We start from the raw sequence: 18,256 nt of genomic DNA on the forward strand, positions 1-18,256 counted from the left end.
GACCGTGTCAAAAGCTTTGCTAAAGTCAAGAAACATCAAGACATAAAGTCAAGAAAGATCCCCGGACATTAAGCGATATCAACTGCCATCTCTTTAAGCATTAGTGATTCAGATTCTGGTGTGACTCCACCAAACAAATGCATGCACATGCACACGACCCGCTCTCAAAGATTTATAACAGGAGAACAGAAAGCACACTCAGAGTGCTGTGATCTGAGACCTTATGTATCACAAGGAGCATATATCTACACAGTCCAGAAACTTGTGGTTTAAAAGTGAGAGACAGACACAAGCCTTCGCTACAGCAGCACTAAGCAGGGGATGTGTCTTTTCCCTATTAAATATCCTGGTTTCTTCTTCCAGAGAAACTTCTGGATTACATGTCTCAGACTAGGGCAGATACAGAGAAAGAAAGTGACTCTGGTTTCTGGCAGCTTCCAGTTAAAAGCTGGGACAGGAGAACTGGAGGCACAGCCATCTCCTAATAGAGATCAAACTTCATCAGCGATTTACAGAGCTAGATACATCTTCAAATGGGGAAAGAGGATACTGATAGCCTAAGGTACAGCACTTCCACTCTACCACCAGTCCTTTTTCTCCCCAGCCTGATGGGTATCTGCCTCCCATTCCCCCTATTCTTCCCTGGGTTCCTTTTCTTCACTGTGGTATTTGTGGGCATGTTTGAGTTTCCCAGCCTTTAAACTTCCTTCACTCCATTGTACAGTAAGCACTATATTGACCTGCTATTTTTTACTCTAACCCAGGCTCACAGAACCTCTTTACACTAGCACGCTGTAAGTCATTGCTCCCAACACACACACACGCGCCATCACATCGTCTCTACTCGCCAGAGGGCACACATTTCCTGTAAGCAACAGAGACCAGCATGGATCTGCCCCAAGAACCCCAAAGTGAACCAAAATCCTCTCCCCCTAACGTTTCTTCTTGGCCAATGCTGGATCCATGTAAAGAAACATGCTGCAGAGCACGAGCTTTTGTAATGGAAGACTGCAGCTCCCACTGAGAGGCAATTTCCTACCTCGACTCACATGCCTTCTCACAGAAATGTTAACTTGTGTCACGAGTAGAACAGTTGTAGACTCACCAGAACGCGTTAAAGTAGGGCGACCCAGGGCCGATTTGACAATTATTGCACAACCACAGCAACTCCGTGTCTCAAAGCTGACATCCATGCTCTTCCAATGGGTGCAAGAGGTTTGGTTCAAAGCTCTAATGCTACAAGATGCTAAGTCTCCTCAACTCCACAAGAGTTGTCTTCCATGAGAACTGAAGATGCTAGCTCCACCCAGGAGATGGTCAGCACATTGGAGGGGGAGGCCCTTGTGAAGTACCCTCTGTTGTCCCTGCACGTTTTGCTCATAGAAATTTTTGGTCTATTAAAAAAAAAATCTTTATTTTATTTTAAACAAGGATTCAAAATCTTCAGGGGTCCTATTGAAAGAGATCTAAAAGATCCTGCCTGTCTGAAGGAAGGACGTTTCTACTTGTCAGTTAAACAAAGGAATAATGCACAGCCTCCTTTATAGTGTGTATTTTACCTGTCATCCAGCAGCCCATTATCATGTCACGGCTGAGTGCACTTTTCTACAGGTCACTTTGTTTAAAATGACATGGATAATGCACATGTCAGCGAGCTGACAGTCCTCACCGTCCTTCAGAGATAAAAACCGCAAGACAAGTGCCTGTTCTTATCTGGGGTACATGCCTTGGTCTATCATCTAAGTCAGACAGAACATGATTTCTCCAGAGAGCACTTTTTTCATTTCCTGATTTTAAGGAAATCAAATAAGCACCATTTGTCTTCATCTGAATATGCTTGACCTGCTCAAATGATGATGTCTTGCATTTTATAACAGGCTACGTATGCCGAATTCAAATTAACAGCAGAACAAGGCCCTCAGATCTCTGCCTAGGCTGCCAGTGTAGGCTCGAAAAATACACCAGGTTTAGCAGGTCTCTTTCAGAATTGGGTCTCAGCTGCAAAATTCAGAGCTGGCTTTGGTTCTGGGATCTGAAGTGCCCTCAATCACCAGGGACATTTGGATCGGAGCTTAATCTCATCCCTTTGACAAGACATCAATTGTCAAGTTCAGATCCAGATTTGGATTTCAAACTTTCTCCGCACCAGTCCTGGGACATTCAGTGAGAGGTGCCATTTTGGGCCTCTTTCCAGTATTGTAATGAAGAAATATCCCTTAATGGGCAATACCCATGTCCCTAAAAGCTGCCCAGTTTGCCTTTATACACAAAACTGCTGTAAGAGAAAAGCACCAGGAAAATTGGCAGAGGTTAGCTCTGCAACTATAGGAGTGAAAGGAAATACATTTATGGTGCTAGATGCCATAAACATAGGTACTGTGCTCATTTTATCATCTTCCCCCACATAAGGACTATTCTGAAAATGAATAATCATTATATATGGGGGAATTTAATAGTAATGCATTAGAAGTTCATATCTAAAGATGCAGGTTAATATTCTGTGTAAGAAAAACCCAATAAAACCACACATCTCTGTTGTCATTCTCTGATATACTCCAGTGATTAGTTTTCCTATGGAGGGGAAATCACTAATGGAGTTAAATGCCACAAACCAAAGTAAATAGTATATCTTAACATAGTTAACAAATGATTATGAAAACCACAGAAGAACCAAATTCCCTGTTTGGGAAGATATCAAAAGCTGAGAGCCAAAGAGTTGGCAGCTGAAGGCACAGGGAGAGAGTTTTCCTTTTCTTCCTCCTATACAAAGACATCACTGATTAACTTTACTGAATTTGAGCCCTTGAAGTCTGTCGTCTCCTTGTGCATTTCACAACATGCTTAGATTCTTTTCTGATGTGTCAGTGGAGATACACAATGGTGTCACTGTAAAGCACATCATCTTCCTTCTTCTTGGTCTACTTGGAGTCAGTTCACAGAACCTAGTCACTGTCCTCTTAATAATGTGAGGGAGTCACATGGAGCACACATCCCCACATTCTTCCCCAAATGTACCCAGCAAAGAAAAGAAGAGTAGAAAGCAGTTAAACTGACAAAGAAAAAGGTTTGGGGTCACCCCTTAAGGGCCGTCACACACACAAGACTAGCAGAATTCAACCTAGAGATGACATTTTAAAACCCTTTTTCCCCATTGTGATCATTTGTTTTGACAGGCAAGAACGTTATACAGAGGTTTGTTCACATCAAAGGAAAAAAATCAGACATATGAAAATACATTGATGCAACTATTACAGTTACTAGCATCATGAACAACAATAGCTTTATCAATCAGTGCTTCCCTAACGTTTTTAACAGCACAACTTCCTCCCACACACACCTCATCCCAAGATTCTTAGGGTGGAATCATTAGCCCTTTACAAAGAAAATCTATTGATCTGCCTAAGGGCCCAGCTTCCAAATGTTGTTTCTATGGAGGCACTCTCAAAAATAAATGTATGAACCCGGAGAGCTGGCAGAACCTTGCATGTGCACATGCAAACCAGACAACAGTGTGGATAAACAACCTATTTAAAAGTTCACATGTGGATCTTTGCAAATATGTCCCCTTGCGTTCATGACATGTTCGTGTTTCCAAAAGGTAAGTGCAGCTATACAAAGGGCCAGTGGTCAACGCAGCATTCATAAGCTACACACGTAAATTACGTTACCAATATGTTACAGAATGGGAGGTGGAGCCTCTAATTCATGGTCTAGAAAAGTTTTTCCAAAGTGTCTGATCTAAAACCCATTGAAGTCAATGAGAGTCTTTCCATTGACTAGAGTGGGCATTGGATCAGGTCCTAAAATAAAATGTATATAAGCAACTGCAAAATAGAAGTGAATCCAACAAGATGTTCTCTGTGCCTATGATGACATTGAACAGTACAGGGTGCAAGTGCTCCCCAGCTTACCTTCTCTTCTTGATCACTGTCACTGTCACACTGAAATGGAAAAAGAAGAAAAATAAACATGGATAAGAGAAACCTTTCCAAAACAAAACAGAGATAAAAGATATGAGTGAAACACACATAGTCCATGAGGCTGCAATTCCAATTCCTTTGGAAAGAAACAATTATTATATAACAAGGATTTTCCCCCCACCGCCTTGCAAACAGAATTTGCAGTTAAAGACACCACACTTGTATTTTTGTTTCCATTACAATAGTACTATGATTCAACAAAAGTCATTTGCAATATATGCCCTATTCCCCCAGTCAGGATAATTTACATTCAAGGAAGCTGGTGTTGCAACAGGGACAGTTAGAAGCCAAAATTAAATCACAGGGCAGGAAAAAATATGAGCTGCTTCCTTTATCTGATGAAAAGCAGGTATCATTCTGCCTCCCAACAGATCAGCTGCAAAGGTTTTGTCAATGGCAGGACATGGAAACAGTTTAGACAACACAGGACAAGTCTACCATTTTAATGCCATTATTACTGTAGATGGCTTGCTTTGGTGCCATTGCTCACAGATGATTCACTGAAAAATTCAGATGACTCAAGACAAAGTGAAATGGAACTGACAACATGTTATATCAAGGCTCTATTCGGTGAGATGTTCTGGACTCCTATACCGGGACTGATGATGACACGTAAACACGTGTACTGTACATTACTGATTACCACACTGGTGTATCTCGCAAAACATCTCTTCCAGTTGTTCAATTTTTAAATATCACAAATAATACCACAGCTAGAAATAGGTGAACCTCAAGTGGGGAATCAGTATTCATAAGAAACCAGAAGTTCAAATCTTACCTGAACTATTGATGTTCTTAGAGTCAGTGAAAATAGGGACATAGGAATTGCCTTATCAACTCAGACTACTGCTCTACTATCCTGTCTCTTAGAGTGGCTAGTAGCAGATGCTTCAAAGAAAGAGTAAGACTGCCACAATGCACAATTAAGTCACCAAAATAATCTTTAAGGATCTGGGCCTTCGTGCCCTGAATCATGAGGAGTTACGTTCCTTACACATTTTTCCTAACTAACGTAACTGTAAAAGTTTTTGTCTTTTCACTCTCTTAGAGTTCTCCTAATTCTTTTCTGGAAGAGAGTAAATGGGAGCACCTGGTTTACCTTCTCTGCACCACTCTACTCATGACCAAACGTTGACTCAGAATTATTCATAGATATTATCGGGCAAATAATTTCAAATAATGGATAAATTAGAGAAAACTGCCATCTGCCTGCAGATAATTCCCAAATAGGAACAGAGGTGAAATTCACTGAACAAATTATTCATTAAAAATGATTTATCTAACTCTAGTTTGCACCTGGATACTTTGGTGACTGGAATAATATTAAAAAAAAAAAGATCAGATAGATCAGGTAGATGAGACAGAGTTTTATATCAGAACTTAACCTGAAACAAAGAGCAAGGTAGGAGGTGTGTTGGTTTGTTTGTTTGGTGTGCATGCCTGCTGTGCATGTGAGTGTGTGTGTGAGAGAGGGGAGTATTAACAAAAGTAACATTTGATATTTTTATACTAGAGAGAGGGACATATACTAGGAGACAGCAAACATGTTTTTTCCCCCCTTTCAACTTGCGCCCATCCTGAGACTTTGATCCTGCAATCACTTATGTGCATAAGAAGTTCCACTGAGTTCCATATAATTATCCCTTGTGCAAAGTTAGCCAGATATGCCCTAGATTTGCATATATGCCAAAACATACAGTATTTTTCATTACAAAGTAAGTATCATTATCCCCATTTTACAGTGGAGACACTGAGGCACAGAGAAGGGAGCAGGGAGGGGAAAATGACTTAGGCGAGATCACTCAAATAGCCAGAGCTGAGGATAGAACCTAACCATTGACCCACTGCCGCCTCCTCCACTGTTTTTTTCAGTGTCATAAACCAAAAGGAGAAAGCACAAAAATGGATGTTGTGAATTGACAACAGCAACAAATCGTTTTAAATGCCTCCCCTCCTGTTGGAGTTTAAGGGATTTCTCCCTGGTTCACAGGTTTGGAGAGAGATTGGTTTTGTTTTTTTTAATTTGTTTTTTTCCAGGGAGAGGAAGGTTGTTGTTTCCCCCCCATCACAATCTCTTACAACTTCAAGTTGGCAAAGTAATCAATGACCTCTGAATTTCCCAGCACAATGTTTGCCTACATTTCAGAGATGCTGCAGAGAAAGCTCGGGGAGCAACATCCGTGGGAACGCTTATTTCCATCGAAGTGTTAAGCTTCCTGCCTTCCGACAGTCCAGTTCTAATTTCAAGGTCCGCTTAGTTCTGCATCAAATAATTACTGCTATATCCAGAAGCACCTTGTCTCCAGAGTTAAACATATGGCGAAGGACTGAGACCTACTGCTGTCCATTATGGAAGCAACATGGGTGCCAAGCTGATTAAAAATGCTCAGGCTCCCTTCACAACATGCCCGGCGACTGACAGCTTCGCGATTCGGCCAGTCACGCCGTCTGCCAAAAAAGCCTCTGCTGTGCTGGGGCCCACATGGCGCTCTGAGAAAACCGCTCCATTCCTGGTATTAAATTCCCATACTAACCCGAGGACTTTGCCGTGAGCTCAGCAGGAGCGCACCAGCCAATTTACAGCTCCATCCTCAAGAGCCCTGAGTGCCAGCCTCTGGCAGAGACGAATGATGGTCAAACCCCTACAGCTCATAAATTATGCAAAGGCAATAAATGCACTCAGCAAACAGCTCCTAACGTTTGCCTAGCCTGGCTCCTCATACAGTTTGTAAAATGCCAGGAGTCCTGCATGCACAAGGCGTCTATTTTACTCATAAAGAGGTTTTGTTGAGAAGGAGCGAGGGAAAGAGACCCACAGTCCTGTAGGGCTGTTTCAATAGCAGAATGTTATTGGCAAGTTTGATGAAAGAAAGGGAGGGAAAAAAGAGCGGGAGATAGAAGAGGATTTACATTCTGTGTTGAGTTTAAATTTTCATTTCACACATACGTGTTTCTGGCCCAGAGTGTGCTGTATTGTAATGCTAAATGGGCTTCTCCTCGAGGATAAAAGATACAGGATCCCCCACCTTTCATGAAAAAGAACAGAGCCATTTATTTGAATAGAAACATTGATCAAGACATTAAGAGGAAGAAGAATAGGTTTGTTGCTAAGGCTGAGAATTGGAAGTTGGGGAACTGTATTCTCTTCCTGGATCTGAACACGCTCACTGTGTGCTGTTGAGTAAGTCACTTCGGCCCAAATTTTCAAAGGTGGTCAAAGGATTTGCATGTTTCCATTTCTGGTGCCTTCTTCCAGAGATTCTGAAGTACCCGCAGTTCCCATTTACTTCAGCTGGAGCTGCAGGTGCTCAGAACCTCTGAAAAGCAAATCTTGAATGTCTATAGTTAATCACCTCCTAAAATTAGAGGCCACTTTTGAAAACTTAGGGCTAAATTGTTCAATGCCTCCATATTTTTACTCTCATTTTACAAATGAAAAAATCTGCCTACTTCACAAGGGTACAACAAAACTAAAATGCACTGATGTGCGTTAAGTACTTGCGATGGTCAGACAGAAGGTACAAGAGAATTGCACAAAAATAGAATTGTGTAATCTTGATCTCAGCTCACCATACTATACAGTCTTTAGCAGCTTGAGTCCTGATTCAGTAACCTACGAAGATATTGCTGCATTAATAATCAAGTTCATGCGAACTCACTGTGTTACACAGCCACGACTAATGACCTGTCAATACCTCCCTTGCATAGCCTTATCTTCTGACACCTACAACGCAACTGTCAAGAGTTGCTCCAGAAGGAAATCTTACCTGATGAGACAAATTCTACTGGGTGAAATCAAAGGGCTTTCACAGGTGCGAGGGAGAGCAAACAAGATTCTCAGCCCAATATTAAATATATCAAATACCAATTTGGATTTTTGTTGTTGATATAGGAGTGGGCAGTTAATGGAGTATAGTAACTCGATGTTTCATCTCCACGAACCTCTAATTCAAAAAGGGCTTTGTTCTTTCAACCGGTGCTTTTGCAAGTGGTGTTTTATATATATATAAAACTAAAATATTGTGTTGCATAGACATCAGACTTTTGAACCAATTTACTATAGTCAGTAAACTTCCAACAAAGAGCTTCATACATGCATTTACTGTCGATGAACTATGCCCCCGTGCAAAGAGCTAGCACACAACTTGTGCACCATGCAAGTCCCTATTCTGGGACTTAAGCAAAGCCATTTGCACAGGGGCGAATTACACTCTGTGCACATACTATGTGGGGATAATGTACAGATTCCAGTCCTATGCATATTGCGTCTCTCAATAACCTGAGCCCGACGCATGTGCTGCATTCAGATAATCTCAAGATTTGGGTCCAGCAGATACAGTCATTCAGAGCTATCATGGCCTGCTTTTCAGAGGGGTTGAGCAACCATCGCTCTCATTGGGCCTCACTGGGTGTCGCGGGTGCTCAGCACCTCAGAAAAGCAGGCCAATGAGCCTGCAGACAAATATTACAATTGAACAATACACAGCTCTTTTCCCTGATTCTTATGAGCGCGTTGCTTCCTGTGCACGCGCTGAACACAAGTTATGGCTGCTGGCACTTATGACCATATTTTCTAAAGAGCTCATGGCCACATTTTTAAGTGTTCAGCAACAACCACTGGGCCGCATTATTAAAAAAACAAAAACAAAAAAAAGCCCAAATCAAACCAAACCCAACCCAATGCTCAGGGACCTAAATAGGAACCAGATTTTCAGAAGTGCTCAGCACCTATCAGCCCCTGTGATGACACTTACAGCCAGGTTTTCAAACAAACACAACACACAATATGGTGAGTCTTCTGAATAATTTAGCTCTTTGGGCCCCTCAAAGAAAGCAGCGTTGGACATGACTAACGTTTTCACAGTCTCGTGCTGGGTAGGAGGAACCCGGTTACAATGTTCACAGAGGAACTACAGGTCTCCAAACTAGCCCTAAGACAAGTGTCAGAGACAGGATACTGAGCTAGATGGACCATTGGCCTGTCCTAGAATGGCTGTTCTTCTGGTCTTTTTGATATGCCAGTCTCACTCCCTCAACATTCAACTCCACTCACAGGTGACCAAACGGAGCTTTATTTCTATCAACATGTTGTATTTACTTGTGATACATATTGAAAATGCAAGATCACTCCTGATTTCTCTATATACAGAGCACATTATCAGCACTCCTCAAAAATACAGTAGTAATATCATCAGACCAGTATCAGCTTTTTCAAAATGGGCACCTTTATTATGTGGCTTCACAGTCCCCATGTCAAGGGACTAGGATTTAAGACTCATTTTGCAGTACTTTTGCAACTACGCACTGAGACCATCATGCTTGAATAGCACTACACTATGAATTGCATCCTGATACCCATGAACCTGCGTTTATATGCATGCAGCCACCCCTGCAAATCTGTGTTTCTAGAAGCCCTCTGAAGTGAGGAAGCAACATCCAGTTTGCAAGAGTTCTAAACTGACCAGAAAAACGTATTGTTCCCCTTTGTGTTCCAGGGGAAAAAGTTATCAGGACAGGTCATGATCATAAGATACGCTGCTCTCCATCTGTCCTTTTTGCTGCATAAATATAATTCCAGACCCAGTTAATTCATCTGCTCCAACAAGTGAGAGTATGTACCTGAAAAATAGAAGAGTTCTCTGTCTCAACGTTGGGGTTTAATCATCGTTGCTGCGTTTTGAAGAGGAAGGCTAGACAGCTGAGAGTTAGTCCAAAGAAGGCAGCACAGCACTAGTTGTGGAGAGTAAAGGTTAAAACCTTTTCCAGTTCCTGCACAGTGAAAGCTGTCCCAATTCCACTTTTCAGAAATCAGTCATCCTATCATGTTATAACTATAATTTGGGCCCATTTTAATAGCTTGAGAGAGCTGGTGCAAATCAAGCTGAGTGAAGGTCTGAGCCTTCTCACCAGCTCATTCAGGCTGAAGCCCCACTATGGAATTCTATGTACCTCACTGATTGAATACACTCTTGTGCAGAAAGTGGCAGTCATTGAATATATCATGTACAATGACACCGACGAGGACATTGTTCTACATTTCCCTCCATGGACTTTGCTGGAACAGCTATTTCGTATCTTGAATCCATTTATCATTGCCACCAAACAAGTCAGCACCACTGAGGTAACTGCGCTGAGCAAAGATATGCTACTCAACTGTCTGCTGAAAAGAAATCTGAAGAAAATGAGGAAAAACCCAAGCTGCAACCATGTTCACACCAGAGGTGAAAGTAGGCCGGTATGGTGTACTGGTAAGAAGTGGCCACTGGCATGGGCCCGTACATAGCCACTGCAGTGCTTTAACACCGCCGCCCCTTTTGCCCCCCCCAGGGCCGCAGAGAGGGGGAAAAGGAGCAGCTGCCCTGGGGCACGGTGATTTAAAAGGGCCCAGGGCTCCCGACCGCTGCCCCCACTACCATGGCAGCAGCCAGAGCCCCAGGCTCTTTAAATTGCCGCTGGAGCTCCAGGCAGTGTGGGCCAGGCAGTGCGGAAGGGCTGGCGGCGAGGCTGACCCCCAGCCCTGCCCCTTCTGTCTGAGGCCCCACCACTTCCAGGGGCCCTGAGCCGGGCCCCCATTTTTATGTTACTTTCACCTCTGGCTCACACTGACATAAGCAATATTCTTGTCCATCTATCCACCAATGACAAACCGTGAACCTCGGAAAAGGGCAGAGGGATTATATTTTAGCTACACGTTTAGACCTCTGCTTCCAAGAAAAAAACATCTTCGAGATGAAAGGAGACAGAGACGGACTACACAGGCAATTTTCTAATTGATTCAATGGAGACAATGAGACTCATGAAGAAGCCAAGGGTGACCTTTGACTTTCTTTCCTGTCTCTGGCTTTACCTGCCAGGAGCATTCAGCATGGTGCTCCTGGCCGTAGAATCTTAGATGTAGTGAACTGCAAATTAGTTCATGTTACATTCTCCAAAGCAATTAACATCGATTTCTTGTAAAGTCGGTCTTTAAGGTACAGGTGGGCTGAGGAGGTTTAGGGTTTGTTTTTGCAAAACTAACGTCATGGGTTATTCAGCTATAGGTTCTGTTTTATCCAAACCACCAAAGTTTGAACAAAGAATTCCCAATGTTGGCCTCTTTTCTGGGTTCTATTTTATCAAAACGTTCTCTGCGCTGATGAAAGGTACTATTTTTGGAACTCAAAATTATTTTGGCCTCTTAGGAAAAAAATGTTGAAAACCTAGGACCATTTTCAACCGTAAGTTGTTTGAAGTCCTCCCACCCATCCCTAGTTGAAAAATGACACAATTAATTGCTCTTTGAGGCTCCTCAACAGTTGTACACAACAAATAAGTCTGATCAGCAGTATAATTAAGACAATTACAGTTTGAATATCAAAGCCAAAAAATCCAAATACAGTTTATTACTATCCACAAGAAAGAAAACATAAATAAAGTAGGTCAATCTGGCGCATGCATGTGTGTGTGTACACATGCATGTCATCATCATCATCACTTCATAATCGCATTGGTTATTGGGGCACCATCACTGATGAGAATCAACCAATTGTCTCCACCCCTGACGATTGTGTGTCAGTGCTTGAGTCTCTGTGAAGTCCATTCCTGTCCACTCTTAGAATCATAGAAGCATAGAATATCAGGGTTGGAAGGGACCCCAGAAGGTCATCTAGTCCAACCCCCTGCTCGAAGAAGGACCAATTCCCAGTTAAATCATCCCAGCCAGGGCTTTGTCAAGCCTGACCTTAAAAACCTCTAAGGAAGGAGATTCTACCACCTCCCTAGGTAACGCATTCCAGTGTTTCACCACCCTCCTAGTGAAAAAGTTTTTCCTAATATCCAACCTAAACCTCCCCCACTGCAACTTGAGACCATTACTCCTCGTTCTGTCATCTGCTACCATTGAGAACAGTCTAGAGCCATCCTCTTTGGAACCCCCTTTCAGGTAGTTGAAAGCAGCTATCAAATCCCCCCTCATTCTTCTCTTCTGCAGGCTAAACAATCCCAGTTCCCTCAGCCTCTCCTCATAACTCATGTGTTCCAGACCCCTAATCATTTTTGTTGCCCTTCGCTGGACTCCCTCCAATTTCTCCACATCCTTCTTGTAGTGTGGGGCCCAAAACTGGACACAGTACTACAGATGAGGCCTCACCAATGTCGAATAGAGGGGGACGATCATGTCCCTCGATCTGCTCGCTATGCCCCTACTTATACATCCCAAAAGGCCATTGGCCTTCTTGGCAACAAGGGCACACTGCTGACTCATATCCAGCTTCTCATCCACTGTCACCCCTAGGTCCTTTTCCGCAGAACTGCTGCCTAGCCATTCGGTCCCTAGTCTGTAGCTGTGCATTGGGTTCTTCCGTCCTAAGTGCAGGACCCTGCACTTATCCTTATTGAACCTCATCAGATTTCTTTTGGCCCAATCCTCCAATTTGTCTAGGTCCTTCTGTATCCTATCCCTCCCCTCCAGCGTATCTACCACTCCTCTTTTATGTTGTCAGTCCATCTCTTCTTCTGTCTACCTCTTCTTCTCTTCCCCTGTACTGTCCCTTGGAGGATGATCTTGTTATACAGCCATACCACTTCAGCTTGCGCTTCTTCACCGTCGTCAGGAGGTCTTCCTATGACCCACCGCATTGGGTGATGATGTTGCAGACCTCTTCACTAGTGACATAGCTGAAGAAGGAGATGCCCAAGATTTTACGGAAGTACCTCCTCTCTACTACCTGTATTTTCCATTCAAGTTCTGCCGTAAGGGTCCATGTCTCCACGCATACAGAAACATGGAGATGACCAGTGCATGCAGCAGTTTGAATTTGGATTCCAGGGAGATGTTCTTATTCCTCCAAATTGGCTTTAACTTTGCCACTGCTGCTGCCGTTTGCACAGTTCTTGCCAGAATTTCTGCCTTGGATCCTTCATCAGTGATGATTGCCCCCAAATACTTGAACTGTTTCACTGTCTCCAGCTCTTGTCCACTGACAGTGATATGTGAGCTGATCCCATCACATTTGTTTGTCATCAGCTTTGTTTTCTCTGCACTGATTTCCATGCTGTATTTTGCAGCGGTTTCATCCAATCGTTTCACAAGGTTGGCAAGTTCATTTCACTGCCTGCCAGCTGACAATGTCATCAGTGAACTGAAGATTTGAGATTGTTCATCCCCCAGTGCTGACTGTGCATATGTAATCTTCTAGGGCATCAGTCATTATGCCCTCCAAGTAGATGTTGACAGTGTGGGCAAAAGAGAGCAGCCTTGCCGGACTCCAGTGGTGGTGTGAAACCACGCTCCTGTTGTGTCATTGATGAAAACTGCTATGTTGGCCTTGGCATACAGTTGTTTAATGGCAAGAATAAGGTTACGACCAACATTGTACTTTGTCATGGTTGCCCAGAGAGCTTTGTTCTATACTCTGTTAAACTCCTTCTTGAAGTCAACAAAGATGTGGTAGATGTCCTGCTGGTATTGTAAGTACTTCTCACATAGAACACGAAGGTTGAAAATCTGCTCTCTGGTACTTCTTCCCACACGAAAGCCAGCCTGTTCTTCAGCGATGACATTCTCTGCTTGTGGCTTCACTCTGTTCAATATGACTTTCAACATCACTTTGCTGGGATGGCTAATTAAGCTTATGGTCTGGTAATTTTGACAAAATTGCAGGTTGCTTTTCTTTGGCAAAGTGATGATTAGTGACTGTGTCCACATGGAGGGCCAACTCACTGGTCTGCCAGATCTTGTTGCAGGTTTGTGAAGAACCATCTATTACTATTTCTCTTCCAAATTTCATCAGTTCAACTGGGATGTTGTCAATACCTGTAGCCTTTCTGTTCTTGAGTGATTTCACAGCTGTCTCCACTTCTTCATTTAGTATTGGAAAGTCATCCTCCTCTGTTGAGTCTAGGCTGTCTAGGACACCAGGATCTCTATTTGTCTGGTGCTTATATAGATCAGAGCAGTAATTTGTCCACCTATTGATGATGTCCCTTTCTTCTGTACGACTGTTCCACTCTTTGTCTTGAATTGTACTAGCTTTGGTCCATCTTTCCTTCATCAGATCTTTTACAAGCTGGAAGGCACAAGCCTTCCAGGTACATGTGTGTATCCTTTGCAAATGGTGCTCAGTAGCCATAACTTTAAAAGTACCGAATACAGTGGTTTAGTTAGACACGGGATGGAATTCACCTGGTGCAGAGGGCAAGCATGAGGTACATGTTCCCATGGAGATCCACTTAAGCTCTGTTTTGATTCCAGGATCACTTTGCTCTACTTTGAAGGTTAAAGCGGAACTTAAGTGGCCCACAGGCTTTCTTCTGGCCATCCGCACGGGGGTGAATTTCACCGTAAGAGAACAGGAATGATCTATAGCTAGATGGTTCCTTTAGGCACAGCACTGAGTAAGGGGTGATGTATAAAAGCTACCCCACCCCAGAGGTATCATGCCCCTGATACACCCTCTGAGACACCGTATTTTTTTTCTATCCTTTTTGTTTCAGGGGATTGGGAGAAAGAGGGAGTAGGTTACTGCAGAAAGAGTGCTGTTTACTTTTCCCCTTAACTGTCTCCCACCATGGCTACCCTTTGTTGCATTTCCGTCAAAGATGTTTAGGACCTGATCCAACTCCCTCTGAAGTAAATGGAAAGACTCCCACTGACACCAGTGAAAGATTAATTGGCCCTTAGAGAAGCCATACCCAACGAGTAATGATGGCACAAAGAATTGAGGGTGGCATTTCCTAAGGAGCCTGCATGAGTCAGGCCCCCAAATCCCACTGGTCACCCCATAGGAGCTGGCACCTTGCTCCCACAATCCATTTTGAAAATTCCAACCCCAGCCATTCTGTAAACTGAACCCACAAGCCATTCTCTTCTGAAGCTGATGCAATAACTTCCTTGTCCCAGTTCACCAAGTCTGAAATAAAAATTACTCCCTATTATTCCATTTTCTGGGGCTCCCAGTGCATCTTTGCTTCTTTAGGACGGTCTTTTAGCCAGAAAGCACTTTGGAGCAGGGACTGTCTTTATTTTGCATCCCTCTACAGCAATGAGCACTCTTTCAATGTTTAACAAACAAGTAACAACAATAAGATGCATCAATACTCTAAAAATAGGTTAACCACAAAGAATTGAACTAATCAGTGTCAGCTGCAATCAGTGCTTAATAGTGCTCTATCCAGAAAGGTCCCTTTTTCATCCATCCCAAACTTAGACCAATGGTTCTGTCTAGCATCTGATTCTTCCATATGCTGTACCGGCTAATGAAAGCAAGCTGTGCTGATGGACAAAAAGCAAAGCATGTTATGGGTTAAAATAATACAAGAGTCTATTTTTTCCACTGTGTTGTGATCCATAAAAATCACCGTGAGCCCTTCCTCTTTCTTCTCTGCCTGTGAAGCCAATTGCTTTGATTGCAGTGATATGAGCTTGCTGAAATGACTTGCCCTTGCTTGTGAAGCAAATGGAACATGCTAATAGAACTTATCGCATTACCCGATGCAAAAGTGCCATAGCTCATTACTTTAAGATAAAAGGATATCATTGCAGACGGGAAGCAGAATTGACTTTCTGAGGCCCGACTTGATGATGATTTAATCAACTGCTCTCTTTCACTTCTCATCTCTGTGCCTGTCGGTTTCACAGGTGCTGTTAAATGAGACACTCGGAAAGTGAGCGCAGGGAAAGAAATTGCTGTCATTACTTTTCAAGAAAGAAGGTATGCAAATTTTCGACAGAAAGATTGCGTTCATAATGGGCCCGGTAAAATACAAGGATCATGCTTGACAGGTGAGGGCAAGTCATTTGTACATCCTCAAAGTGAAGCAACCATCCTCATTTAAAAACTGTGCTCGATAAAAGAAACTACAAATGAAAGCCATGCGGCAGCTAAGAAGCAGCAACCAAACCCTTGAAGGCATCTCTGTTGCAGGTCTGGCTTCAGCACCTGTCTGTGGCCTTTTCAGATACACTGTTTCCTAATTGTCAGATGGCCACATTGTCACCTCAGAAACTCGCATGGAACTCTCACTGAATAACAGCTAACTGCTGGCCCTGCACACTTAGCCTGGGACCTGAGAGTCAAGATGAATTCTTTCTTTCTTCATCATCATCATCACCACCACTCGTAATAATTGCAAGAGAAAGAAACAGATAAACAAAAAGACAAGAAAGAGTTAAGGTTGAGACTACATATTAGTAACCTAAGGGTAAAAAAGCATTGTTGGAATGGTGAAATTACCCTAAAACCAAATATTACAAACCCAGGAGATTTAGAATTAAGGTTTCACTTAAAAGAAATCCAAATACGCTAAGATATGGAAATACAGTTAAGAAACTCTAATAACCCTAACTCTGCCTTGTAGTGATGGCATTCAATAACTGTCTCACTCATTAAGGTATTTTAGTGTTTGTGATCTCAGATAAGATTCAACTGATTTTTCATGAAGGGTGGTGTTTTGTACTGCCAGAATATCACAAAGCAGGCAATGTGAACTAGTGAACTTGGTCCTTAACTGATTGTCACCTTATTGATTAAGAGTGTTCTCATCTATTTTCTATAAGTTCTTGCACGATGCTCATGACCATAGCATCCAGAAGTCTTCCAGTAGTGCACATTAAGGAAGGTGACTAACATCTGTCACATGTTTGTTCTCTCATCCTCTCAACAGGGACAGAAGCATGTGCAGTGGAGTCTTGTTTTGGAAAAAAAATTAATAATATACATACACCAGTGTTTCTGTGTTCAAGTTAGAGAAGGCAAACAAAAGTGCCTTGCACTTAGAGCGTGAGGTTTGTGATGGTCATTAGTTCCTCGGGGAGTTCACGCCAGTCTTGGGCCGATCCCCAGGAAAGCATCTCTTGTGTAGATGAGCTTTACCCTTATTGTACGGAGTTCTACTGTGCCAGAGGACTGAAGGTGTAGACGAGTTTTTGAATTGAACTGAACTCAAAATAATTAATGTATTTACTTGCCCTATTCTCAGAAAATTCTTTCTGTACTCGAAGAATGAATGCTCTAAGTTTGGAGAGGATATGTTGTATTTTTCATGCATAACAAAGAGGTTGAATCCCTGTGCATAACAGAACTCAGCATTCACTATGGAGTTGTGATCAACACCTCCGTAAAAAAGGGTTCCGGACACCTTCTGCCACCAGGGTCATCTCCACAATCCCAATTTCTTCACTGTGTTTTTTTTTTAGGTGAGATTGTGGGCCAAATTTGGCCCCACAATTGAAATTCAGGCTGGGACTTCCAAAGGAGCCAAAAGACATCAGGCACACAATTCTCATTCCAATTCAGTAGGGTTTGGGAAAATCCCACCTTTAGAAAATAATTCTGCTAATGACACACAGCCCTAGCTCACTTTTTCTCTCTTAGCTGCACCGGCCACAGGAATAAGCGGCATTAAAAGTAATAATTTTATCCTTAAAGTCAGCAGCTAGGACTAGACGTACAAAGAGAGCAGCTCTTGGGGATAAGATGCAATTTTTACATAGTTCTTATTCAGAGAATGACATTATACATTTTTGATTGTATTCATTATGATATTCTAAGCATAGGAAATAATACGATAAAGTGGTATATTTTTTAAATGGTGCCTAATCCACTTTTTCCATAAATAGAGACTAGCTGTTAGATTAGCTAGTAAGAGGCATGGTCTCTCTCTGCATAAGTTTCTATCAGTAGGCTTTAAAGCATGTTGTTATTCTATTTTCCTAAACAGATACTTGGCTGACTTCAAGTGTCTTGATCTTAGCTCCTTGGAAGGTGAACAACTAGAAAACTGTGTGCATGTAAGGACTGAAATAAAAGGCAGAGGAAATTAAAATGAATAAAAAGATATAAAAGCAAAGATTATAAATTATGCACATTCCAATAACGGTTTATATATCTGGGATGACTGCTGAGCTGTTCCAATACTTTCAAGTGGTGAAAATAAGAAAAAACTCATTACAAATCATCAGACTATATGGGTTTCAATGAGTTATATGGGTTCTTAACTATTTAAGGGTTTATCCGGGGAATTCTAGCCAATCACCATTAACCATTTGTCTAGAGACTCCACCACGAAACGGTTGCCGTTTTGCCTTTGATAATGACATAAAATGGGCACACAGTGAACACTGTGATGCCTAGACTTGATAGGGAATAACTAGGGAATAATGAGGCCATGATGATTTGTTAAAAAGACAACTAAAGATTGTAGCCACTCCAGGTTAACGCTCTACTTGGTAACTTCTTGTCTGACTCTCTGATAGAATTTGCTGAAGCTAATCATTCAGCTAATTTTAAGTATTTATT

The 18,256-nt window shown here is 42.4% G+C and overlaps 1 protein-coding gene across 10 annotated transcripts in view; it reads right to left on the reverse strand.

The window, feature by feature from the left end:
* The window catches only part of AUTS2 (activator of transcription and developmental regulator AUTS2), a 993,348-nt gene that overhangs the window by 290,033 nt on the left and 685,059 nt on the right, over positions 1 to 18,256 (reverse strand). For 9 of the 10 annotated variants that reach the window (XM_073315300.2, XM_073315293.2, XM_073315297.2 and 6 more), the window contains one exon: positions 3,912 to 3,941. The exons of the other annotated variant lie outside the window; for it this stretch is intronic. In XM_073315300.2, the coding sequence (XP_073171401.1) occupies positions 3,912 to 3,941 (30 nt within the window). The remainder of the gene's footprint in view (positions 1 to 3,911; positions 3,942 to 18,256) is intronic. 10 annotated transcript variants of the gene reach the window in all.

Source organism: Lepidochelys kempii, chromosome 17, assembly GCF_965140285.1.
Source record: "Lepidochelys kempii isolate rLepKem1 chromosome 17, rLepKem1.hap1, whole genome shotgun sequence".
Classification (NCBI taxonomy): Eukaryota; Metazoa; Chordata; order Testudines; family Cheloniidae; genus Lepidochelys; species Lepidochelys kempii.